The sequence below is a fragment of the Gossypium raimondii genome, unplaced genomic scaffold (assembly GCF_025698545.1).
Source record: "Gossypium raimondii isolate GPD5lz unplaced genomic scaffold, ASM2569854v1 Contig00255, whole genome shotgun sequence".
In the NCBI taxonomy this organism is placed as follows: Eukaryota; Viridiplantae; Streptophyta; class Magnoliopsida; order Malvales; family Malvaceae; genus Gossypium; species Gossypium raimondii.
In genome coordinates, this window is record NW_026291356.1 from 120200 (window position 1) to 146067 (window position 25868).

Here is a 25868-nt window from a genome sequence, read left to right on the forward strand (position 1 = left end):
TTCCCTAGCTGTTAACGGTGTTAAGAAAAAAGGATGGCGTGGCGCTCTCACAACGCCACGATTCCTATTTTCTTGAAATAAATTTTAAAAATAATAAAAAGTTCAAACAAATCTCAAAATATTTTAAAAACAAAAGGAATATATAAAATTTTCAGAATTAAAAATATTTAATTTTAATTTTATAAATACATAAAATAAAAAAGAGTAAAATTACAAAAAAATGTAAAAAACAGAAATTTTTCAAAAAAATGTAACATATGAGAAAAAATTGGAAAATTTTATAAAATTTCAAGAAATTAAAGAAATATTTTTTCAAAATAGATAAAATAAAAAAATAGGAGAAAATGAAAAAATACAAAATTCAGAAATTTAAAAATATCAAAAATCAGAAAAATATGGATTTTACAGATATTTAAAATATACTTTTATTTTTAAAAATAGATCAATTTAAAAAATATATTCTTCTTAACACAACTATGTTTGAATTGAAAACGAAATTTACTTGTAAGTCATTATATCACACAACGAGAACGAATTGTATAAAACTGTGATTTCACATCATCCTCATTCATTTCCAATAGGAAAATGACAAATCAGATTTTTCTACTTGATTTCTAATTTTTTTCCTCCTGAAAAAAATTCAAATCTAGCTAAAAAATGCTAAAAATCAGAGAAAAAATTTAATTTGTCATCCTCCTATTAGAAAAAGATAGGAATTACATAAAATCACAATTTTATATAATATTTTACCATCCCACAACTGGCAGCCTTGCTTAGGGAGCACAACAACAAGCCCAACGTCTAACCAATCAACCTCAAAGCCATTGCTGTAATATATTATTGATATGAAGGTGATGAATCGATGCATTCTGAGCAAAGAGTCCCACACATCTTTACAAATAATTCTTTTTTTTTTGTTGAATAGAAATAATATTAAAAAATATTGTATTTATAATTACAGATGCATTAATTTGTTTTAGGGCTTGAAACCAATTTTTTTAAAACTTCGAGTAATATTCAAAAAAAATCTTTCAACATTTAAATTAAAAAATATATATTTCTATTTCTCCAAAGAAGTTGTAATACTAAAATATATTAAAATAAAATATGCGAGTCTTCCAATTTGCGATCAACTAGCCATAACTTCATCTCCAAAGTGGAAAGCTTTTTTAATATGGGATATGGGATTTCAAGTTCTCATTGAGCCAAATAGACTTCAATAGGACCCAATTTAGTAGGCTCGGCTTGGGCAGTGTTAGGAATGATAGCAGTTAGTGGCAGTTGGCAGTTAGGATTGTTAGTATTTTCAGTTACAGTTGGTTAGTTGAAGTTGGTTAGTTAAAGTTGCAAGTATTAAATACATGTAATTGTATTCTTGAGTTTTGAATGAGAATGATCCATTTTGTTTCTTCAGATTAAATGGAACTTTAACATGGTATCAAGAGCCAAAATTTTTTAATAATATGAGTTTCTTGTGTTTTCGCTTTATTTCATGGAAACAATCCCTAGGACTGAGACCCCGCGTCATTCGACCAGTTCTGGAGAAGGTGTTCATTCACAAAATCTTGGTAGTGGTGGTTCGTCGACAGTTCACTACTTTGCCAAACATGATACAGTCAAACTTGCTGAGCATAATTTCTTGTTATGGAAGCATCAAGTGTTGCTGATTCTTGTAGGATATGGGCTTGAAGGTTTTGTATTGGGGACAGTTTTGGTTCCTCCAGTAGTTCTTGTAGGAGTTGATGGTCAACTGACGGATAATCTTGCGTTTCTTGTTCATAGGAAGCAGGACAATTTTATAGCTTCTTGGCTTCTCTCAACAGTTACTGATGAGATTTTGGTTCATCTCACAGCAGCTAAGACAAGCTTTGAGGTTTGGACTACTATTGAAAAACGATTTGGTACCACATCAAGTATTAAAATAGCAAGTCTGCGTCATGCTTTGTATTCGATCAAAAAGGCTAGTTTAACTGTTAAAGAATACCTAGCTAAGGTAAAGACTCTTAGTGATAGTCTAACGGCAGTTGGAAGCTTGGTAACGGAAAGAGAACAAGTCAGTGTCATTTTGTCTGGTCTTCCTATGGAGTATGAGTCTATTAGAGTTTTTACGTCTACAACTCTAGTGTCATTGGATTTACTTACTAATATGCTTCTTGATTGTGAGGCTAGACACTTAGCTTTATTGGCAGAAGCTCCTTTGCAAGCGAATTTGGTAACCAAATATCAAGATAACTCAAGAGGTTCAAAGTCCACTTACTCTCAGGCTTCCAAGAAAGGGTATAGTGGTTCAGGTCGAGGCTGGTCTCATGGGAGAACTAGAGGTACTGGTCGTGGCTGGTCTAGGTCCAGGCCACAATGTCAGCTATGTAGGAAAATTAGGCATGTTGTTCAGAATTGTTATCATCGGTTTGATGAGAATTTTTCTAATCAGAGCCCTTCAGTCAATTTTCATCAGACTCGTGATTTTACTCCTTCTTCGACAGCTTGCTCATCTATGGTTTTTTGCTCTGGCTCATGTTCGCATTTGCCACCCTCACAGACCCCTCTTCATTCTAATTAAACTTGGTATCCAGATTCGGGTGCATGTTACACCTGAAAGGTCGACTCTTATGACTGCTTCTCTTACATAGGTACTGGTCGAATTCTTATAGGAAATGGTAAGTCTGTCTGCATTGCTAATGTAGGATCATCTAATGCCTTAGCTGGCTCCAGGCTTCTGCGTCTTCAGAATGTGTTACATGTTCCTACAGTTTGCAAGAACTTGATGACTGTGGGTCAATTTGCAAAAGACAATGGTGTTTATTTTAAGTTTTACCCTGTTCTGTGTTTTGTGAAGGACATTCAGACAGGGATGATTCTCCTCAAGGGCCACATGCATGAGGGTTTATACAGGTTTCAGTTTTCAAAGTCTTCTTCCAACCTCGACTGCTCTCTCTCAAAGCCCAACTCGTGCTTGGTCAACAGTGTTTAACTCTCGTCTGCTGCCTTATGGCATAACAGGCTTGGACATCCCTGTTCCAACACAGTAGCTCATATACTGAAATCATGTAACGTACCTTTTAAAAAGAGTAGCTTGCCTCGTATATGTACCGCTTGTCAGCTAGGCAAAGCTCACAAGCTCTCTTTTTCCTCTTCCAAAATAGTGTATTCATTTCCTTTGAACTAGTGGTGTCTGATGTATGGGGACCAGCTTGTGTAGCTTCAAATGGTTTTTATTATTACGTATCTTTTGTTGATATGTACAGTAGATATACTTGGGTTTATTTTCTTAAGAGCAAATCTGAGGTGGTTCAATGTTTTCTCAACTTTCATCAGATGGTTAAGGTTCAATTTGGTTGTTCTGTTAAGATGCTACAAATTGACTGGGGGGAAGAGTATTGTGTGCTGTCAAAGGAGCTTTCTCGCTTGGGTATACACTATAAGGTCACTTGTCCCTACACCTTAGAGCAAGATGGCATTGTTGAAAGGAAGCATCGACAAATTGTAGACATGGGGTTGTCGCTTCTAGCTCAATCTGGTATGCCTTTGAAGTTCTGGTATTTTGCTTTTGCACATGCTGTTTACTTGACAAACAGACTGCCTACTTCAGTTCTTCGTAACGTGAGTCCTTATGAAACACTTCACAAACACAAACCTAGTTATGATCTGCTTTGGGTGTTTGGCTATGCTTGCTTCCCTGATTTGAGACTTTTCCACCAGCATAAGTTACAGTTTAGGTCTCAAATGTATGTGTTTCTTGGCAGTGCTCCTAATACAAAGGGATATAGATGTTTAGCTACAGATGGTCGGGTTTATCTCTCTCGCCATGTTCGGTTTAATGAGATGTGTTTTCCATTTCAAAATGGATTTTTCTCTCGATCTCTAGTGAATTCTACAAGGGACTCACATCGACAGACTATGCTTCCTATAGTAATGGATAACATTTCTCCTGGGTGCTCCCATGTTCAACCCGATACGAGATCTGTCAGAATATCTCCTGTGGCATCTTCCCCAGTTAATTCTTCTTCCACTTCTCCTGCTGGTTTCCTACCAACGACTGAAATGTCTCCCTCTTGTGATCAGCATGAGTACAGTACAACAATTCCTCAAAATACAAATGTTCATCCCATGCAGACTCGTGCCAAGAGTGGAATTTTCAAGCCGAGAAGTTTTTCTTCAGCTTTGGATGAGAAGGAACCTTTGACCATAGCTGAAGCTTTTCAAAGTCCTGCCTAGACAACAACTGCTTAAGTTGAGTATAGTGCATTACTGGCAAATCATACTTGGGATCACATGCCCTTACCTGCAGGTTGTCGGGCAATTGGCTATAAGTGGAATTTTAAGCTTAAAAGACATGCTGATGGGTCTATTGCGAGGTACAAAGGTCAACTTGTCATTAAGGGATACTTGCAGGAAGCTAGGGTTGATTTTCAAGAGACATTCAGCCCTGTGGTTAAGCCCACTACGATAAGAATGGTTCTTGCTTTGGCAGTCTCTTTCAATTGGTCACTTCGATAGGTTGATATCAATAATGCGTTCTTGAATGGGGATTTGAGTTAAGAAATTTACATGTTGCAGCCTCCAGGGTTTGAGCTGCAAGGCTCTAATGGACAGCAGCTCGTTCGTCGACTCCGAAAGGCCCTGTACAGTCTTAAACAGGCACCGAGGGCTTGGTTTCACAAGCTGAGAGAATTTTTGGTAACCATGCAGTTTAAAGTATCCAAAGAAGATAATTCCTTGTTCATTCTTCAGTTAGGGTCTCAGTTGGTGTACATGTTGGTCTATGTTGATGATATTATCATCACAGGGAACGATGCTAAGGCCATAGACGAATTTGTCACTCAGCTTAATGCCAAGTTCTCATTAAAAGACCTAGGAAAGTCACATTATTTCTTAGGCATAGAGGTGAATTACACTTTACAAGGGATGTTCCTTACACAAAAGAAGTACATTGCTGAACTTCTTCAAAGAGCTTCTATGGACAGGTTGAATAACTTGCCAACACCTATGGTTACCACATGTCGACTGTCAGCCAATGAAGGGAGTCCTGTTGAGGATGAGCATCATTATAGGAGTATTGTTGGTGCCCTGCAGTATGTTGTCATCACTAGACCAGACATAGCTTATTCAGTAAACAAGGTTTGCCAGTTTATGCATAAGCCTTTGGACCTGCATTTCAAGGCTGTGAAGAGAATCTTAAGGTATTTACAAGGGACACTGGATTATGGGTTGAAATTCACCCGAATGTTAAGATTTTTACTTGAAGGATATTCGGATGCAAGCTGGGGTTCTGATGTGGATGATCCAAGGTCAACTTTAGGCTTCTGTGTGTTTCTTGGAGGGAATCCAATCTCCTGGAGCTCAAGGAAACAACAAGTCATCTCTAGGTCTACAGCAGAAGCAGAATACAGGAGTGTGGCTTATGTCACTGCAGAGATGGTATAGATTCGGGCATTGCTGACTGAGTTATGCATTCTAGTTCCAAAGAAGGCCTTGATACGGTGTGATAGTTCAGCGGCTGTTGCAATTGCGGGGAATCCAGTTATGCACTCAAAATTTAAACATGTTGAAATGGATCTGTTCTTTGTCAGAGAAAAGTTTGCAGATGGGGTGCTTCATGTAGGACATATACCTGGTTCAGACCAAACTGCAGACATACTGACAAAACCACTGTCGATAGGAGCATTCACCAAGTTTCGCGATCGGCTTTGTGTTGTTGATACAAGTGGGAAAAGGCTTTGATGAGAAGAGAAGTTGATAAGTACGGGGCATGTTAGGAATGATAGCAGTTAGTTGCGGTTGGCAGTTAGGATTGTTAGTATTTTCAGTTACAGTTAGTTAGCTAAAGTTGGTTAGTTGAAGTTGCAAGTATTAAATACATGTAATTGTATTCTTGAGTTTTGAATGAGAATGATCCATTTTGTTTCTTCAGATTAAATGGAACTTTAACAGGCAGGTTGACAAAATAGTATTCCATTGTTAAACCATAGCTTCAGGAATGGAAATTTTACATTTTACAAATAGCAAAACAATTGAATCTGATGCAGTTTGTTTGCTCATTGTAACCATGAATTTGAATGGTCAGTCATTACATCTGGATTCAAATTCAATTATTAATTGGAATTAATCAAAACCATCTATTAAGTGTATGTTTTTCTGCATTATAACATAGGAGTTGAATTACAGTTTGGTTTTCAAATTACGATAAAAAAGAAAATTGATGATTCCCCGATGAGGTATATATACGAAAAGAGTTAAAAGTAGAGAGAATAATATAGTTAAAGCCATACATACAGATTCAGAAATCAGGATCCAAACCCTTGCAGCCAGGGATATCAACCCACTCTATTTGGATTAAAACTTCCCCACTTTCAACATTCCTGAGTTTGAGACGCATGTCTTGGGTGATCCTGCCATTTTCCCAAAGAATGCGGCTTTCATCAGCGAGGTCATTTGTCCCGCTTGGTTGTACTTTCTTGAGTGCACAGCCATTTGGGAGTTCTTGCAACTCTTTCCTCAACCTCGCTGCTTCTAAGTATGGTTTTAAGTCAATCTCTGCAGTTCCCATAGGATCATCCGCACCCAACGTATCTTTGTCGTACACCGTCTGCAAAACACAAATGGAATTCCATGCAAGTAGTAGTGGTGAATAGTATTCACATTCATTCATGTATATACATGCATACAAATTGCAGAATCAGATATATTACTTACTAACTCGATTGGATCATTAAGATCTTTGATTGAAAGACTCACTTCATCACACCACTCGGGATTGCAGTTTTTTTTCACCACGTTTGTTTTCACTTTCTGTACCAATTTATGCAACATTAATGTCAGAGAAATCAACGTATCAACAATTGTTCAAACCTTCATTCTTTTTATGAAATCATTACAGTTGACACCAACCGTCTCTGGATCTTATTTGTGAAGATATGCTATGGAGCATCCGTAAGGATATTTATTTGTAAAGATATTTTTTTTTAATATTCATGTCCGTTTTATAATTTATGTTCGAGATTCGTAGTTACCCCTCTTAATAAGTTTGTCTTCAAAGTTTGAACATGCATCTTCTATTAGAAGTGTATTGTACCTTACCACTGTACCCAATAGTTTTTGGTGTCCATTTACTTTTTGTTCTTGGTAATTATTTTGTCTTTAATTACAATTGCACGAGTAACAAATCGATAACCTCAACACTTTCAATTGGTATCAAATTCATATGCTAGATATATTTAGTGGAATCCTATTCTTTGTTGTAGAGGTATGCAAAAATCGGATTGAATGGACTAAATTGACTAAATTAATAATTTCAATTTTTAGGTAAAATTTAATTAGTTCGATTTAATGCCAATTTGGGAAGTTGAACAATTTGATTAAATTGGTTTGGTTTTGATTTTTAAAATCAAAATTGATTTAATTGACTTTAAATTATATATTAAATATATTTATGATTTTAAAATAAATAAATTACATGAACATAAACTCAAACCCAGTTCAATTATAAAAAATCATTAAAACCAGATCAAAATTGTAGCTTGTGTTTTATTGGGTAATGTAATTTGTGTTAAATAGTCTATTAGTGTTTTTTTTTTTTGTAAATTATAAGAGGAAGACAAAGCCCTAACAACAACGCGATTAGCGCAACTCAAACTTAGGCCACACCTAAGGCGGCAACGCAACTAGCGTGACTCAAATCTAGGTCACACCTAGGATGGTGGACGCCCTGACCATCACACAGGGTTCAATTAGTTTTTTTTTTAAAGGAAAAGCTAAGTTGATTAAGGGTCTATTTGTTTAACTGAAAATGGTTTCCGAAAAATGATTTTTGGAAAATGATTTACTTTCCTGGAAAAGTTAATATTTTATGGTGTTTAAATGAATCCGTGTAAAATATTTTTGTTGTTTGACACATTTCTTAAAAATATTTCAACTGTTTTCAATGAAACAAACATACATTTGAGATTTTGCTATCTTTTCATTTTTTAATTGAGTTTATTTTGTTATCTATAAATTTATATGCTACATTATTTTTGCATATATTAAAAGTTTTTGTTAAATTGATTTATTACAACGTAATTTGTTTTAGTTACGTGACTACTAAATAATTTTTTATTTAAAATGTGATATCAACAAAGTTGACAAAAAATTTAACAATGTCAACAATTGGACTTGATTTTGGAGGACTAAATTCTTGAAAATAAAAGTACAAAGATTAAATTGCAAATCTGTGAAGAATACATAGACTTATGACATATTTTAACATTTATACTACAAAACATTTATTATTAATATATTTATAATTGTAATAAATATTTATTATTAAAATCTTCATATTGAATATTTTAATAATATGTGAAGAATATTATTTAAAATTATTGTTTTTAAATTTTATTTTTAAACTAAAATTTAAATATTAAATAATTTATTAAAATAATTAATTATATTAATAATTTATTATATGAATAAATATAAATAATTAAATATGTATGTTTAATAATATTGAAAATGTAATATTTTATATTAATATTCTAATAATTTTAAATATTTTAAAATAAAAATAAATTTTATTATCAATATAATAATATTAACCTTAATTTAAGTTAATCTTTATATAAAAATAAATTTATCTATAGAGGAGATCTTTTCCGAAAAATAACTTGCGCTTTTTAAAACGGTAAGTCATTTTACAAGAAAAATGGCTTATTTTATGTTGACATGTAAGTCAATTTCCGTTGACCAAATTGTTTTCTGTGAAACAAACACAGGAAAATGCAGAAAATAATTTCCGTAAAACTTTTTACATGTAAACAAATGGATCCTAATTAAGCTTCCCAACTAAACTGGCCAAAAATATATGGATTGAAATTTGTCAACTTTTTTTACTTGGTTTACTTTCAGCTTTCAAAAAATGAAAGTCCATTTAAATGGTTTTTAGGTTTTCTAAATCGAATTGACGGATTTCTCACTTATACTTTATTGTTGAATCATGAAGAACGTAAAGGAAGAAAGTTTAATGTCCAACCCCTATTCTAGATGGATCCAATTATAAATATCACAAAACTTATTACAATAGAGCATTCATTTAAGCAAGGCATAAAAAGCTTAGCTTGTTAGGAGCCATCTATGACACCACAAATAATGATGGTACTCGCACAATGAAGTCAGAGATAAACTAGCATGCTGAAGAGGATAAAGCTACTAACTACATTTCCAAAGCCGTAAATGTTAGTTCTAATGAAGTTGACCTTCAAGAGTTTAGGTGCACCTTCAAATGCATCTTTATACGTGAAGCTTGGAAAATTCTCGAGACCACTTATAAGGAAACCATTGGAGAGAAGTAGTCAAAGTTGCAAATGCTAACGAGGATGAAACTTTGTCTGATTTTTATGCAAAATTGTGTGATATAACTGATCAAACATTTGCCCACGAAGAATACTCAAAAACAAAACTATTGACAAAGTTGATGCAATCTCAGTTGGAAAGATTATTAATCAAAGTCACAACCATTGAATAGGTCAAGGACATGAATACAATAAGAGTAGAAGAATTGATATGGTCCTTTCAAACGTTTGAGATAAACTTGGAAGAGGCTGATTGAATCAAATTAGAGAACATTGCTCTAAATATTGTAGCCTCAGTTGCAATTAATGCTGAATCAACTGTCTTTACGAAAGACTTACAATAGCAATTGCCCCTTCTTACAAAAAAATATCAATAGGAAGGGTAATGAAAGAGGTCCAAATGCCAACAAGAATAGATCTAAAACCATAGCTAATGAAGATGAGCTTAGAGAGAAGAAGAAAGACATTTTATATCATGAATGCGAGGGGTTTAAACATATATAGGCCGAGTGTTCAAACATCCTAAAAAAAGAAGAAATCTTTTTATGTAACTTAGAGCGATAAAAACTCTAATAGTAATAATAAAAATGGTGAAGAACACGTAAGAAACTATGTTGCCTTCATTGTCAAAACCAATTAAGAGGTTGTCTTAATCGAATCAAACACAAGTAATAACAATAATTGATGGTACAGAAATAAGATGGAGGGAACATACAAGAAAGTGTTGGAATAATAGGAGATCATTTGCAAAGTTAATGAGAAGTTGAAGGAAGAAAACAATGTGATGGAACAAGAGAAGCAAAAAACTCTTATAGAAATTGAAAGAAAAAAAAAACTTATTGGAAAGAGATTGGAAACCTAAGCTAAGTATTGTTCAAAAAGAGTAGTATGATGTTACTTGAACAATTCTAAAGATGGAATCAATAATTTTTACGTTTGATTGTATATTGTGGTTGTAATAATTTGGGCCATCCTATTTGTATAATGAGTTGGATTTCTTACATATTTGTTTTACGAATATTAATTAATAAATGAAGTCTTTGTTTTAAATAATTTTTCTTAAATGTGAGTTTTAATTCACAAATATGTTTCAAATCTTATCATGCATGGCATCCATCTCATAAACTTATATACCGAATTGTTTTAAGTTTCATCTAGATAAGATGCTCTATTAGGCCTCTTACAAACCATTCTAAGATTCTCCTATGCATGTCAACTAGATTGAAAAAGAGCTCAAAACCAATGATACCTTAGTTGTGGTGGCAATATTATGTGATTGAGATTTTCCCAAGTTCAAGTTCTACCATGTACAAATGTTATACGTCGATTCTCTCCTAGATTATTCTAAACTTAAATGTGGGTCATGTCCACATTTACTTCGACCTAAGCTTGGATATATTTCAGTTTTCAACCCACAATTAATTATAATTCTAAGGCTAAAGTATTAAAAAAGCTCTTTTAAAATAATTAAAAAAAATAAATTGAGTCTTTTGTCAGAAAGTGCAATCAATTGAGTCCTTAATCAAAAGTTAGCAATCAATTAAGCCATTAGAATATGGTTTTTTGTCAAGCCCCTAATGGACCATTGAGTGCTAATGTGGTAATTGATGTGTAAAAATAATGATGGTGGTGACTAACATGACATTTGAAGTAAAAAAATGGTAACATGGATGGCTTAATTGATCTTAATCATTTTACATGGGCTTAATTTATTTTTAATTATTTAAGTTTCAAAATTGTTAAATCTTATAATTTTTCTTGGAAAATATAAAATTATAGAAAAATTGTTATTAAATATTAAAAATTATAAAAATTATAAAATATTATTAATATGTTATGAAAAGATATCAAACTATTATATAAATAATATAAAATTATAGAACTTATAAAAAATAAAACAATAAGAAATTATATAAAAATATATAAATTTATTTTAAAAAAGTTATAAAAACTTATTAAAAGTATTAAAAAGTTATAAAAATTATAAATATGTAATAAAAGTTATTTGGAGTGCTTGGATTTGGTTTTAATGGTGAAATTGAATTGTGATGGTGATAGACTTGTATAGGGTGCTGAGTAAGAGGTCTGAGAGGCAATGAATTTAGTGTTTGGTGATTGAAGATGAGTGGTGAGTAATTATTTTAGTTGAGAAGACGTGATGAGAGGGAAGTTAATAGGAATAGATTTAGGTATGATGTACGACCATGTGTGAAGCAAACAAAAGAGGAGAGTAATATTTAAAAAAAATGTTTTAAAAAACATTAGAAATTATAAAAAAAATATAAAAATTTATGAAAACAAGAGGCTTAAGTTGAGATATGAGCGCTCATTTGTGAAATAACAATAGGCAATTGTCAACTAGTTCTAGGGAAAAAAAAGGAGCGCTCTGGGTAATACAATAGCAACCGATTTTAACATATACTTGAGTTCACTCATTTGGGAAATTAAACTCTAGAGTACTTGATTGTAAATTTTGAGAATTTTTTCCAAGATAACTTTTCAGACCTTTTTAAGCATTGAGCAGAAGTATAGTTAAAAGTGGAAAGTAACATAATCAAATTTCTCCTAATTTGAGAAGGGATGAAGGAAACACAACAAACCTGTTGAGTGGTGGTGATGACAACATATGGATCACTGCTAGACGCTATCTTATCACGAACAATAAGATTGTAGCCTCTTCGGACCCTAATTCTGAGAAGTCCCAACGTATCCATTGCAACAAACACGTTGTTGTTTTTTTTCAGATATTACAATCCAAACAAAACAATAATCTGAAACAACTTTCTTTTACTTCCTCTTTCTTGGAAGAATACCAATGTATTGCAATAAAAATAATAAACTTGACAAATGAGAAACAAATGGTTTGGAATTGGAAGGAATCTTTAATTTCCACTGTCTATAGACTCCACCTTCTTTCTAGCGTCTTGTGGTTCATTCATTTTCAAAAATGTATAACAGAAAATGTCAAAATCCATAATCAATGAACATCTAAATTTTAGAAAGATGAGTGGTTCACCGCTTTCTTGCATATTTGTGTCATCATCTTGATCACAAGAAGTTCACAATAAATATTAACCATTGGTGTTGTTTTTAGTCAATTAAATTAGAATATAGAACTCCAAAATTTATATGCTTGAATATAATATATATGAAATTATACAATTTATAAAAAAATTTATTGAGTTGTGTAACCCGACTACTTGTAAAATTTAACTTATATGTTTGAATATAATATATATATAGGCATATGATATAACTAATGTGAAATCTATACAATTTATAAAGTTTTTATTGAATTTATATCCCTCATCGATTGGATTCCAACTCACCTTAAAAAAATAAAAAAAATTCAAAACTTTCACTCGCGTCCATGAATAAATTGTTAAATTTGTTTAGCTTATTTATATCTAAACTCGATTCTTTTCATTATCAAGCTTTAAAACTAAAAATATGTTTGAAGATAGAATTTATATATATGTAAGGCAATAACTAGAACTTGAGTACAAAATTGTTAGCAATAGGAGAAATGGGTGCTTTGGGTAATGGCATAAATCTTAAAACTTAGCCCAACAAAGATAAAAAGGCGCTCACTTTTTTGTGTAGCTTTCAATTGGGAATCGTTTGATTCCACAATGACGATAATAATAAATCACTGAATACAATGACTCTATATGCGGAAAATCAAGGGTGGGCTGAAAAGAATGCAAGGAGACCAACAAGTGGCGCATTGATGTAGGTTGTGGGCTCCGACTCTTGAAAATAAGGCCTTGAATCTGGAAAGGCATCCGACACATTAGGCCCACCCACTACTGCTCCCACTAGTAAATTGGGGTTGGGGTTTGGGCTTAGATAATAGCGAGTCCCCGCTTTGCAACCGATGCGAGCCGGGTGGGCCGCGACCGATGGCAGTGAGCTGCCCCTGTGATGAATCCTCCGAGGAAATCGTGCACCATACCCAACCATGTAGGACATCCCTAAAGGATTATCCCCCAGAATGTAGTCTACCTAAATTTACCACAGACAAGAATCACGTGAGGCCCTTCTCATTATAGAAGCAACAAAACAAAAGCCGTTGATTTTGTTTGATTTATTTAAATAGAAACCAAGAATGTCATACTACCTGGCGTTTGGCCAAGTGTTTGAGAAGGGCAGGGGAGGCTGATGATTCACCACATGGAACTACCTTGTTAGCATGGCTTAGGTAATTTGAATAGGCTAAAAGAAGGAAAGACAACGACGTTACATGCTGCATGTTACTCCCTCCAGTTTTGAACATCAGTCCACCTTTTTTTTTATTTTTTAAAAGTGAAAAAGGGGTTAGTTTCTCTGATTAGCAGAGATCTATGTCTTATTATTATTGTTTTTAGTATCAAATTGTTGAAAGCACATTACCGGGAGAGTACTGAACTTGAGGATGGGAAATTCCAGGCAGTAAAGAACAAATAAAGCCATCAGCATTTTGCTTGAAAGACTCGAAATAGTCAGCTTTTCCCATCAGCACTTCCTGCCCCAGAAATTCCACAGATTAGATAATAATAATATAATAACTACTTGTTTCGTTTATCACATATACATTAATATATCAGCCTCAATGTATATTAAATGTTAATACTGCGTAGTCTGATAATACTAGTGTTCAGAAACCTAGAAAATCAATGTTCATGCACATAGAGATAAGTTGATGATATAGAATAAAATAAAAGATATTAAATGCATGAATATGACGAAATCATGCAAGCTATATATATATATATATATATTGTAAAGGGTGAAAGGTCCTTAACGTAGTGGTGATCACCTTTCAAGAAAAAGTTAATGTAGAAAGATAATGAATGAGCATGGGAGGTAAGCATCGGCCCAGCCTTTAGGCACATGCATGTAGCAGTAACTCACTGATTGGGGACCCACGAGGATCCAGATCTTAACAAGAACGCTTAGACTTTTTTGGTTTACGATTGAGGAGACAATACACTACTAAAACCAACCCTAATCTACTCCACCAGACACAGTTTTAGTCTCTTTGGCTCCAAATATTTGTCTTTTAATTTGGGTTGCCAATGTAAAATTGATGCTCACATGAAACCCAAATTTTATGCTTACATTCATCATGTGCAATGATAAGCCATCCTATCCCCCATCACATGATTATTTTGTTCTTTCTATTCCCATCTTATCCAAGCATGTAGTAGTAGGGCCATTTTTATAGAAATCTAAAAAGTAACAAATAGCTTGCCTTTGGTTCAATAAAAATACTTTAAATCTAATTTTCTCCCGTGAACTTCAACAAAAAATCCAACATTTCACACCATGCAAATGGTTTGTTTCAGTTCGTCTGAAAGTCTATAAAGGGCATAGAAAATGGGGTTCGAAAAATGTGAAAGAACACCCCACAAAAATATGATCAGCTCCCATAAAAAACATAGGATCACCCACGTGACACCCAAGACACATTTTCTTCAGTCCTATAAAATGAACCTTATCCTACTTACATACCCCAACAAAAGGCACCAAAGAGTAGAAGAATATAAAAGCACCGTTCTAGAAAAATAAATAAACAAATAAAACTTATAAATAAAATAAAACATTGGTATCATTATAATGATTAAGCATAAAACGTATATAAATAATCCAGTGATTAATTAATTTTGTACCTTGGAAATGAGGACGTTAATCCCAGCATGCTTGTTATCCCAACCAAACTCATTGATGGTATCTCCAGCTCTCAAGACAACCTCGTTTTTCACTATGTACTCTCTATATACGCGCTTCCTTGAGGCCTTGTGCAGCCAAGCGGCTCCCCAAAGCAACTCGTCCTACATTACCATTACAGTAGCTACAGCCAGTCAAAGTTGTGGACTTCAATGTCATAATGCAACGGTTCCTCTTAATTGTACTGTAAGAGAAAAGAAAAAAAAGGAGTCTGTCTGACCTGGTAACCATTGACATCGCAGTAAAAAGGACAGACTGCAGAGTGCAGGCTGCTACTATATGCACCTCGGTGCTTGTCAGCAAAATTGAACACCTACAGTACAATACACCATTTTCCCCGACTGTCATTTTTCCATTAACATTCTATGAATCAAATATGCAAAATATCTTCCCATTTGGTGCGGTGACAAGATTAAGAAGAAACTGAGGTGGTGACAATGAATTACCCTAATGGCTCGATTGAGGAGCAACCTGGAGTATGCAGGGTCTCGTTTCCTGAACACAATGGAAGCAGCAGCCAATGCGGCGGCGGTTTCACCTGCGACGTCCGAACCAGGATGCGCATTATCGATTTTGTACACCGTACGTAAAGTATCCATGTCCTCCGGCCTTTCCCAGCAGCTATGATCAGAATAGGCGTCTCCCACTTGTACGTACACCACTCCAGGCTTTTCCGTTGCTTTCAACAGATAATCCGTCGACCATTTCACTGCTTTAACGGTGTTCTTTAACTCCGGCCCCATGTTCCTCCCGAAATCTATGATACTCCAAGCTAATAAAGTCGTCGTGAATGCCATTGGGAACCCGAACTTCACGTTGTCTCCGGCGTCGTAGTAACCTCCCGTTAAGTCCACCTGAAACCGAAACATCAAACGCAGTTAATGATTAAATTATATACTTTTCGTAGGTGAAATGGGAAATGTAGGCTGTCGAAAAGGAGTAATTACACCGGCGGTGGAGCCGTCGTGCAATGCAGAGTCGCGGCGCCATTTGACGCGTTGGTCAGGGGGAAGTCTGCCTGATCGTTGGCCTTCGAAAAAGAGAATGCTCTTGCGGAGAGCGTCGTGGTAATTGTGGCCGCCTATGATCGGATGACAAAAGAGGAGCAAAGAAAAAGAGAAGGCGAGAAGTGCCGAGAAAATTCCCGGAAATGTAAGGGGTTTTGGCGCCATCTTCTTTGGGAAGGGTTGGGGACTGGGATGGCTAATGGCTTAATGCTGATATATACTATACACTGCTAAGAAAACAGCAGAACCAACGTGGTTCTTTATACTAAAACTGTGGCGTCCGATTCCAGAGATTGTACCAATGGGGATACGCCACATGTAGAGCTGTAACTGGTCGAAATTTGGGATTCCCATTCTTGACTTGACTGCCAGATTATTCGGGTCGGGTTGAATTCCGGTACATTCAATTCGAAGTTGGGTTAATATCCTTAGCACTTGTGCATTTCTACGTAATTCGTGTATAATTTTTTTATTTAGTTGATACATTAATTTTAATTCCGTAATTTAGGCCTATTAATTTATACTAATCTGATGGTACTACGTGATAATCTTTGGCAAACAATAATTCAAACATTTTTAAATATATATAAAATATTTCTTTATATTAAAATAAACTTAAATAAATAATTATTTAAAATATTTAAATCAAAATGTATTTAAACTTTTCACATATTATTATCGTATTAATTATTAATGTCACGTCAACGGACCTATCAAATAATAATTTTAAGTAGTAACGTAATAAATCAAATAGAGCAAAATATATTAAACCTTCGAAATTTAATGAGTGGGGGCGGTGTGTGACTGTGAGAGAGGTAGAGCAAAAAATGTAAGGGATGGCACATGTGGACACCGCTTATTAATGATTGACCGTAGAGAGCAAGTTAAGTGAGACCAACTTATGGAAAAGATCATCAAAGATGAAAAAGGAGATGAGCATGTATAGCGTCTGATTTAAAGACTTATTTGGAGGTTTGTTGACTGGGCATATGAGTTTCTGTCAGCTGCTGGCTAGGCGGTGTGCATTTAGTTGTATAGTTGATTGCACTATAGTGTACCGGAAGACCTAGATTTTGTGTAGTTCATAGCCCAAGGCTATTTCTTCGTTGTTTATAGAGAGTGTTTTTAAAAATTTTGATTTCACTATTTTAAATGTTTAAGATTGTTCTCAAAAAATAGTTTTGAAAACTAAAATTTATATTTTAAGCATGATGTTGTAACATAAAGATGTTTTTAAATTATGTTAAATTTCATTAATATTATGGCATTTCAATACAGATATAAGAGAATGAAATAAAAATGATAAAAGGTTAAGACTATGTACAAAAGAAAAATGAGAAATAAAGAATTTGAAAATTTTCTCATATCTTTTATGTTTGGATATGTGTCTTTTAAGTCTTCAATTGTTCATTACTTGTATTTAGGGGTGTTCATTTGGTTAACTGACCCGAAATTGCTATAATCGAATTAACCAACCTTCCAAAATTTTTAACCGTTAACCGAACCGAATTTTTTTAAAAAAACAATTAATCGAACCGAAATTTTTTCGGTTAATAAGGTCGGTTAACCGAATTAACCGAAAATTATGTGTTGTTCATTTTTGGTTAAAAATTACCCGAATTACCAGAATTACCCGAATTACCCAAATTGAATCACTACATAATTAAAAACATTACATAAATCTTAGAATCACTACATAATTAAAAATATTACATAAGTCTTTGAATCACTACATAATTAAAAATATTACATAAGTATTTGAATCACTACATAATTAAAAACATTACATAATTCTTTAATATTCTCCATTTATATCCATTTCATCTCTCCAAAATATCTCCATTTGCATTAAACCTAAAAAAAAACATGTGCAAAAATTTAGCATATAATAGAAATATATGCGTTTAAGAAAAATCAAATAATATAAACAAATGAATAGATTATAAATTAACAAGAATAAGATAGTAAGCATACCCTTCAACTCACGAAAGCTCATGAATCTAGGGTAGGCTCTAATGCATTCAAGAAATGTCTAAACATTGAATCAATTAAATAAGTAGGAGTGATATGGTAAAAAATTGAAACTATTAAAATAAAACAATAAACATACCATTTTCAATCTTGTCAAGCTCTTGGATTTATTCTTCAATCTTTTTTATGTCTTCTTGTGATGATGATTTTCGAATCCAATCTTGAGTACACACAAGAGCTTGTACAATTTTAGGAGTTAAAGAACTCCTATATTGATCAAGCACACGTCCCCAGTGCTAAATCACGGACTCAAGCAAACAGTAGTAAGAAGTATAGCTAACACATCTCTGGCAATTTTTGAAAGAGTGGGAAATCTAAGGCTGTTCACTTTCCACCATAATAAAATATCAAAATCTTCAACAAATTCCTCATTAGCCTCAGCTAGATATTTATCCAACTCAGATGTTTTATCCTCACCACAAATTTCCAACTTACGCTTTTTATACACAGCTTGCATTCGCCTTTTCATTTTTTGTTGTGGTTCACCAAAAGAAACATGTGTTGGCACACTCGATTGGCTACAAGTACTATGAAGTGGAGACTTATAATCATCAAACAATTCATACAAAGATTCCTTCAATTTTTGCATCATTTCACAAGCTTTTTCAGAACTAGACATTTCACTAAGTGCAAATTCAAGATACTTTAGTTTTTGTCTAGGATCTAAAACACAAGCAACAAACATAAGCAAATTCATCTTAGCAATATCACCCTGATACTTATCATACTTCTCTTTCAACTTGATGGCCATAACATTGAAATCAATATCACTATTTAACTGAGGATCTCATAAAAGAATATCAATTTCGGAAAGCTCATAAAAAAATTATTGGACGTGACATATGAAGTGCCAAATATACGCAAAGTGACTTCATAAAATTGTTCCAAGAAATCCCTCAACTTTCTAACATTATCCCAATCATCCAACTAGGCCAACCCTCTCCCCTTTCAAGTTCAACCCTAAAGTTTGTATCTTGCTCCTCAAATCTCTCAAAAGCTCTCTCAAAGTTCTGAGCAGTGTCTAACATTAAGTAGTTTGAGTTCCACCTAGTACAAACATCAAGACACAACATCTTCTTGCACTCTATATTTTCCACCACAACACATTCCTTAAACTTTTGTAATCTACCTGGAGATTGTCTTACATATCTAACAACCCCCTAACACGTTCAACAGATTTATTCATTTCCTTTAAGCCTTCAACAACAATCAAATTCACAATGTGTGTCATGCATCTCATATAAAGATATTTACCATTTTGAACTAAACCCCCTCAAGGGTTAAATTTCTTTCTCAAATAACCAATAGCAACATCATTTGAACTTGCATTATCAATAGTAACAGTAAACAACGTATCAATCCTCCAATTCAACAAGCATTTCTCAATCACCATCCCAATGGACTCACCCTTATGACTAGAAATTGGACAAAAGTTTAAAATCTTTTTATTCAAATTCCAATCGTTATCAATAAAGTGAGCAGTGATACACAAGTAATTAACTCTTTGCAAAGAAGTCCATGTGTCAGTAGTTAAGCAAACTCTAGAACAAGAACTTCTCAAAATTTGTTTTATCTTGACACTTTCATCTAAATACAATTGATAAACATCCCTAGTCATAGTAGTTCGTGAAGGAATATGAAACCTAGGACATGCTACAAACATAAATTTCTTAAAACCTTCACTTTCAACAAACTTGAAAGGTAATTCATCAATCACAATCATTTGTGCTAATCCTTTCCTACATGTTTCTTGATCAAATCTCCAAGTTGAAAGATTTCCTTCCCCCCTTCAACCCCTTTCTAGGTAAAACTAGTTGTCCTTGACTAGTGTCAACAACATTACTAGGATTTTTCTTACATGAACCAATATGATATTTCAATGACCCTGTACCATTTTTTTCACATCACAACAAAATTCATTTTGACAATAATTGCATTTAGCCTTACTTGCACCCTCACTATTAATAATCTTAGTGAAGTGAGACCAAACTTTTGACCTTTGAGGAGTGGCTTTTATTTTCCCCGGTAGTCCCCTTTGTTTGGATTGAAGCTCCAACTCTCGAATTTTCAGAATCTATCGAAGTAGGAGGTGTAACACTACCCTCAATAGATGTTGGTTCGGTTGACATTCTACAAGAAAAAAGTATATAATAAATTAAAATAATACAACAAACTTGGGGTCAAGGACAATATTATTTACAAAATGATATAAAGTTAATTAAATATCAAGAGTTTGGTTTAATAACTTGTCAAAAACCTAGCATCATCAGTTAAGAATTGGTATTCCATTAGATGTAAATAGGAGGAATACGTTCGAATTTTGCTTTTCATCCATGCACTATACTCAACACTTAATTAAAAGGGCAACAAATATTTACATTTAAGATTTATGTTATTTATGTGTTTGATATTTCAGTAACGTTCACTTTTAAACATAATTACTCTGTAATTTTTAAATCAGACACTGCCCTATCGATAGAGCTGTGTCTAACATTAAGTTCGTACCTTCCTAATCAATATACTAATAATTTATATTACATGTAGAGGAAGAAAATATATATTACATAAATTTTAAGACACGTGAATGTTCATATTATATTTTTAAAAATTATTTTAATATAGTAGCTAATATTGTCACGTCATACAACAAAAATCGATCAAATTTATCTTAAAAAAGGATTGAAAATTAGTATTTATAAAAATATAAACAATCACTCACTTGGGTACTGTACTAATTGATAAACAAAATAATATTATCCCACATCTCATCATCATTATTCATTTATTCAAATCAATATATAGTTGATGCAGAAACAACCCTATATGTTGCCCTATTTATGTGTATGAAAATCAAAATATTTACATTTAATTTGAAAATAAAAATAATAATATCCACATACTAATCAATATCCATCCACGTACTATACTCAAAATAATACTATGCTCATTTCAGTTTAAGTGATTCTATCGGTTAGGTTATGCTCTAACACCATGGTGCTAAGGCCGTGCTATACTCTCTTGTCTGATCCAATTGAATAGTATCTATAACCCAAACTTGATCTATATACTGTTTGAGTGCCAATCTGCACATGAAGTTTTGGCAGTGTTTGCGATGCTTTCTTAAAGATTATGAATTTAAAGAAGAATAAATGATTTTGTTATGGAAGACAGAAAAAGAAGAAGCTAAACCATGAAGTAAAGATATTGGAGCTCAATATTTTCAAATATATAGTAAAGTAAAATCCCGATTCATAATGCGTGACCTAGCTGAATTAGTTGCAAGAGCAATACGAAAGGGAAATTAGAAGAAAGCAAGTCTGGCCTTGGGTCTAGGTATTGGTGTGGTGGTCCAACTCGGGGACTCCAGCGGAGGAGAAATGGACAGCAAAAGCCAAAAAGGTGTGAAAATAGTGGGGTTTTTTTCCCGATTCTACTGTCGACTGAGATTGAAAATATTAGGGTGAGATTTAGGGATTTAGGGCTAGGGGCTTTAAGTGTTAAGTGTTAAGTGTGTGAATGTGTTATGTGTGAGTGAAACTAAACTGTTGAGAAATAATTGGGCTGGACAGCAGGTTGAAAATATTAGGCTGAGAAATGGATAGCAGGTTCTAGTTCGGTGCTGGGTTTAAATAATTGGGTTGAGAAATAATTGGGTTGGGTTTAAATTTACTTGATTTAGGCCCTACCATGTAAATTTCGGTTTACCCAAATTTTTTCGGTTAACTGACCCGTTTCAAACTGATTTAACCGTTAACCGAACAAACCAAAAAAACTTAACCGACCCCCGACTGAACTTTTTTGGTTAACCGACCGATTAACCGAACTCGATCGGTTAACCGAAAATATTCAGCTTTAACCAAATAATGCATAGCCCTACTTGTATTTATACCATTTAACTAATATTTGGACGCTTAGAGTTGTTGGAGGGAGTTTCTAGTCATTGGAGGAATTAAACTCATGCATTTAATGCAATTTGAAGGGTCAAATATTGATACTGTAACATCCCGTATTTTAGTAGTACAGGAAACGGTGATTTTGGAACTTTGTATTCTGATGATTGAGTCAGTAAATATTATTTTATAATATTTACGAGTCTATTATAGAGAAAAAATTAAGTCTTAGTCCAATAATTTTAACGATTGAATAATTAATTAAAAAAGGATTAAATTGTAAAAGATGTAAAACTTAATTGCTATTTAATTTTATTAATTAAATGGCTTATCTAGTGCATGATTTGTTTAGTAATTTATATTGTTAAGTTAAAAATAAAAATAGAAAAAGTTAATTTAATAAAAAAAAAACAAGGGTCATCTTCCCCATTTTGATTTCTTCTACTCAAAACCAGAAAAGAAAGAAAGTAGCCATAGTCATTTTATCCAAGCTCAATCAGCCCTTGCATGTGAGTACTCCCTAAGCCTGTTTTTAGTAATTTTATGTTTTTGAATTTGTTGTAGATTAATCTAACTAACCTAGAAATTATTTCATAAAATTGTTAAAGTTTTTGGAACTTACCATTAATGAATTCTAGATGTTCAAGAGGTTAAATGATAGATTTACAAGTTTGGTTGTTAATTAGGACTATTTTGTAAAGGAATTTTTGTTAGTTTTGAGCTTAGGGACTAAAATGAAAATAAGTTAATCTTATCATGAAAATGTTGTAAATCTTTAGTATTTGAAGACTAGTTTGGGATGATTGTATAATTGATTTTAAGTATTGGGGATTAAATGTGAAATTATAATAGTTTCAGTTTTAGGGACTAAATTGAATAAAGTGTAAAAATTTAAGGAAATTTTGTAAAATAAAATTAAGGGTAATATACATGAAAAGTGAACATGGTAATGTAATTCAATTTATCAAATTGAATTTAACTATTATATAGATCAAGGATTGAACCGTACGGAGGAAAATCAGGGAAAAGGGAAAATCGTAGAATAGTCCCTACGAATCAACTCTATAGTTGAATATATTAGGTAAGTTAATAATGTATCGAAATGATTTGACACATTTTGTTTGCTGTTAAATTATGTGTATATATATATGTTGTTGATATTGTAAGTTGACCTTGAAATGCTATATATAATTGTTAAGGTGAGTAAGGACTAAATTAAGAATTGTAAAATACTAGTGTAATATGGTGCATACGGATTTTTGAAGGAATGTGATTAGTTTACAAAATGTGTACGGATAACATGGAAATGTTCTGAATTATAAGTGTTACGAATTTTGTTTTAATGCTCATTTGAACATAGTAAACGGTTGGGATACGTTTGGTATGCTAATAAGGTTAGAATGCGCGCTTGCACGGGTTTGCACTTTGGTGCCTTTCATCACAATCGTTTGCACTCTGGTGCCTCTGATTGCACAATCGTGCCTCTGCTTTCACTATGATGCCTTCGTATAGCATTACGATGCTCTCTAGTGTGGTGTAGTTACCAGGGTATCTGAATTGTGTTACTATAGTTCATCGGGCTAGTTAAATTTGTGATTAATTATAAAAAATATTTATTGAATTATGTGAATATACATGAATGATTTTGATTGAATATGCATGAATGATCTTGATTGAAAATATATGAATGATCTTGACTAAATTCTTGGTGATTTGATCTTGTGAAATTCTCACATGTTTTTATAAATTGAATGTCAGGTTACCTTTATCTAAGTTGTTTTAATTTCAATTGCTTGAATGAGGTAAGTTGGTTTAGAATTTAACTAAGAACTTACTAAGCTCTATAAGCTTACTCTGTTTCATTTTTTTGTTTCCTATAGTAAACGTTTTGCATAACTAGGTAGTCAGATTAACTTCAAGGCTCACACTATCAAGCTTCAGTCTCGGTAGATTTTGACTCTTTTTATTCTGATTTTGTAGCATGTATATAGGCTATTTTAGGTTGATGGTTTTGAAATTCTAGGTTGAAGTTGTAATGTATTATAATGGTTGTCATGTGATAGGTTGAATCTAAAGATTACGATGGTATGCATATATGGTAAATGTTGAAAGTACGTGTGGAAATGATATGCTTAATTTTAGGTCATGAAATGGTTAGAAAATGGTATTATTGGATGAAATGTAGGGAATGTGTGATAGTTGATAGTTGTAGTATATGTATTATTTAAATTAAGTTATTTCATAGATATGGTAAGTTTTGAATATGAACCAAAATACTTGTATGATTGAGATATATGTATAACCAATTTTGGTAAGAGATAAGCATGTTTTAGGCTTGATAAAATGTAAAGATTAGGAAGCATTTTTTGTAAGAAGCATAAGGATGATATATGCTTGTATGTGTGATTAAGGTTTTTATGTTTTAAATTTAGTTGTGATGGTGCCATAATGGCACATTGAGTAGGCATTTTAGTTTGAAATGCGTCATGTTTAAGTTTGGTATTTGAGTGTGTATTGAGCATGTTTACAAAGTATTATTGTTTGCCTTTGGAAGTATTCAATTGTGATGATTGAAGCATTGCATATTTTACATGTTTGTAATGGTTTGAATGAGTTTCATGCAAGTAATTTGTATACCTATAAGTATCTATGAGTTAGGATTGAAGTTTGGGCATGAAATGAACTTTCAAATTTGTGATTTTCATCATCCAGAAAGAAAGTATTGATAACTGGGACAAAAAATATCAATACTTTACTAAATGAACAGTTTTCAAAATTGGCAGAGTATATATTTGGTATCGATAATTTTGTTTAGTATCGATATATTATAACTTTTATCAATACCTCGATAAATGATATCAATACCTAAAATTGACAAAATGCCAAAATGGTATCCATAAAGTTTTTCGTATTGATACTTGTTAGAAAATATTGGTACTTTTATTCAATATCCATACTATATTCAAGTTTTAAAATTTATAAACATGCTCAAGTATAATTTAAAAGTGGTTTCAAGTTTGATATAGTACTGTTTTCATTTGTGATAACTAATGTGTGTATAAATATGAGCAATCAATGTGTTAAATTGAATGAGTTTGTTTCGGTATTAATTGTAGCATTTCACAACTCGAGTCTGGCGACAGAATCAGGTACGGGGTGTTATAGATACTTGGAGGATAGGTATCAAGACTTGGCTAAAAACTAGTCATTAGAAATCTTAAGATTTCGAGACCCAACAAACAAGTCACAATACTTAAGGTAGTAAGTCTTGAGACTATATTGCTTTCAAAAGACATGTGGTTATTGTTTTACAAGTTTAGATACTTGCACCCTAAAGTCTCGAGACTTGGCTGCTAGGTATCAAGACTTGGAATAAAAGTCTCAATGTTGAACCCTTCTCAAAATCTCTATTAGAATTTTTTTTTAGGTATTGAGACTTGGGAGACTAAATCTCGATACTTTGCTTAAGAAATACTATGTAAGGCTTAGAAACACTTTCGAAATGTCTTAAAGATGCTAAAAATTTTTTGTGAATTGTTTAATTCATTTAAGAACATTGTTTTTGAGTTTGTAACACTTAAAAAATGAGTTTTACATGTTTGATTAAGGAATTTTGAAATTTATTTATTTTATATCAAAACATTTGAAAATCATAGCTAACACCCAAGATCCCTCCAAATTGGTTTAAAGAGTTTTCCAAGCTTTTTAAAGGCTAAATATCAATATCATTAATCTAGGTATAGGTAAATTCCCCCAAGTATCATTGCATTGCAAGTTAGTAGCCAAAAACACTCTCTAATGGTGTAAAGTATTGATACCCAATCTTAAGGTACCCCAAGTATTGATGCGTAGGCCTTATGTATTAGTGAATTGGAAATTAGTAGCCAAAATCATAAAATTTCTAACTC

The 25868-nt window shown here is 33.0% G+C and overlaps 3 protein-coding genes across 4 annotated transcripts; all 3 read right to left on the minus strand.

Annotated features, from left to right (window-relative positions):
- Positions 1 to 6119: 6119 nt before the first annotated feature.
- Positions 6120 to 12262, minus strand: LOC105794409 (protein C2-DOMAIN ABA-RELATED 9). The gene is made up of 3 exons (XM_012623569.2): positions 11924 to 12262; positions 6694 to 6789; positions 6120 to 6586 (listed from the first exon to the last, which is right to left on the minus strand). Exons 1-3 carry the CDS (start codon positions 12035 to 12037, stop codon positions 6278 to 6280), a joined length of 519 nt encoding a protein of 172 aa, XP_012479023.1. The 5' UTR covers positions 12038 to 12262; the 3' UTR covers positions 6120 to 6277.
- Positions 12263 to 12774: 512 nt separating this feature from the next.
- Positions 12775 to 16255, minus strand: LOC105794407 (endoglucanase 8). Of its 2 annotated transcripts, none has more exons than XM_052627336.1 (7): positions 15980 to 16255; positions 15479 to 15886; positions 15253 to 15345; positions 14975 to 15136; positions 13716 to 13827; positions 13444 to 13538; positions 12775 to 13328 (listed from the first exon to the last, which is right to left on the minus strand). In XM_052627336.1, exons 1-7 carry the CDS (start codon positions 16202 to 16204, stop codon positions 13005 to 13007), a joined length of 1419 nt encoding a protein of 472 aa, XP_052483296.1. In that variant the 5' UTR covers positions 16205 to 16255; the 3' UTR covers positions 12775 to 13004. The 2 variants fall into 2 exon arrangements, with proteins under 2 accessions (XP_052483296.1, XP_012479022.1); XM_012623568.2 differs by having other exon boundaries at positions 13444 to 13607.
- Positions 16256 to 18311: 2056 nt separating this feature from the next.
- LOC128037418 (zinc finger BED domain-containing protein RICESLEEPER 3-like) lies at positions 18312 to 19793 on the minus strand. The gene is made up of 4 exons (XM_052627335.1): positions 19373 to 19793; positions 19216 to 19267; positions 19008 to 19117; positions 18312 to 18856 (listed from the first exon to the last, which is right to left on the minus strand). The coding sequence occupies exons 1-4, from the start codon at positions 19791 to 19793 to the stop codon at positions 18312 to 18314; spliced, it is 1128 nt and encodes a 375-aa protein (XP_052483295.1).
- Positions 19794 to 25868: the final 6075 nt, after the last annotated feature.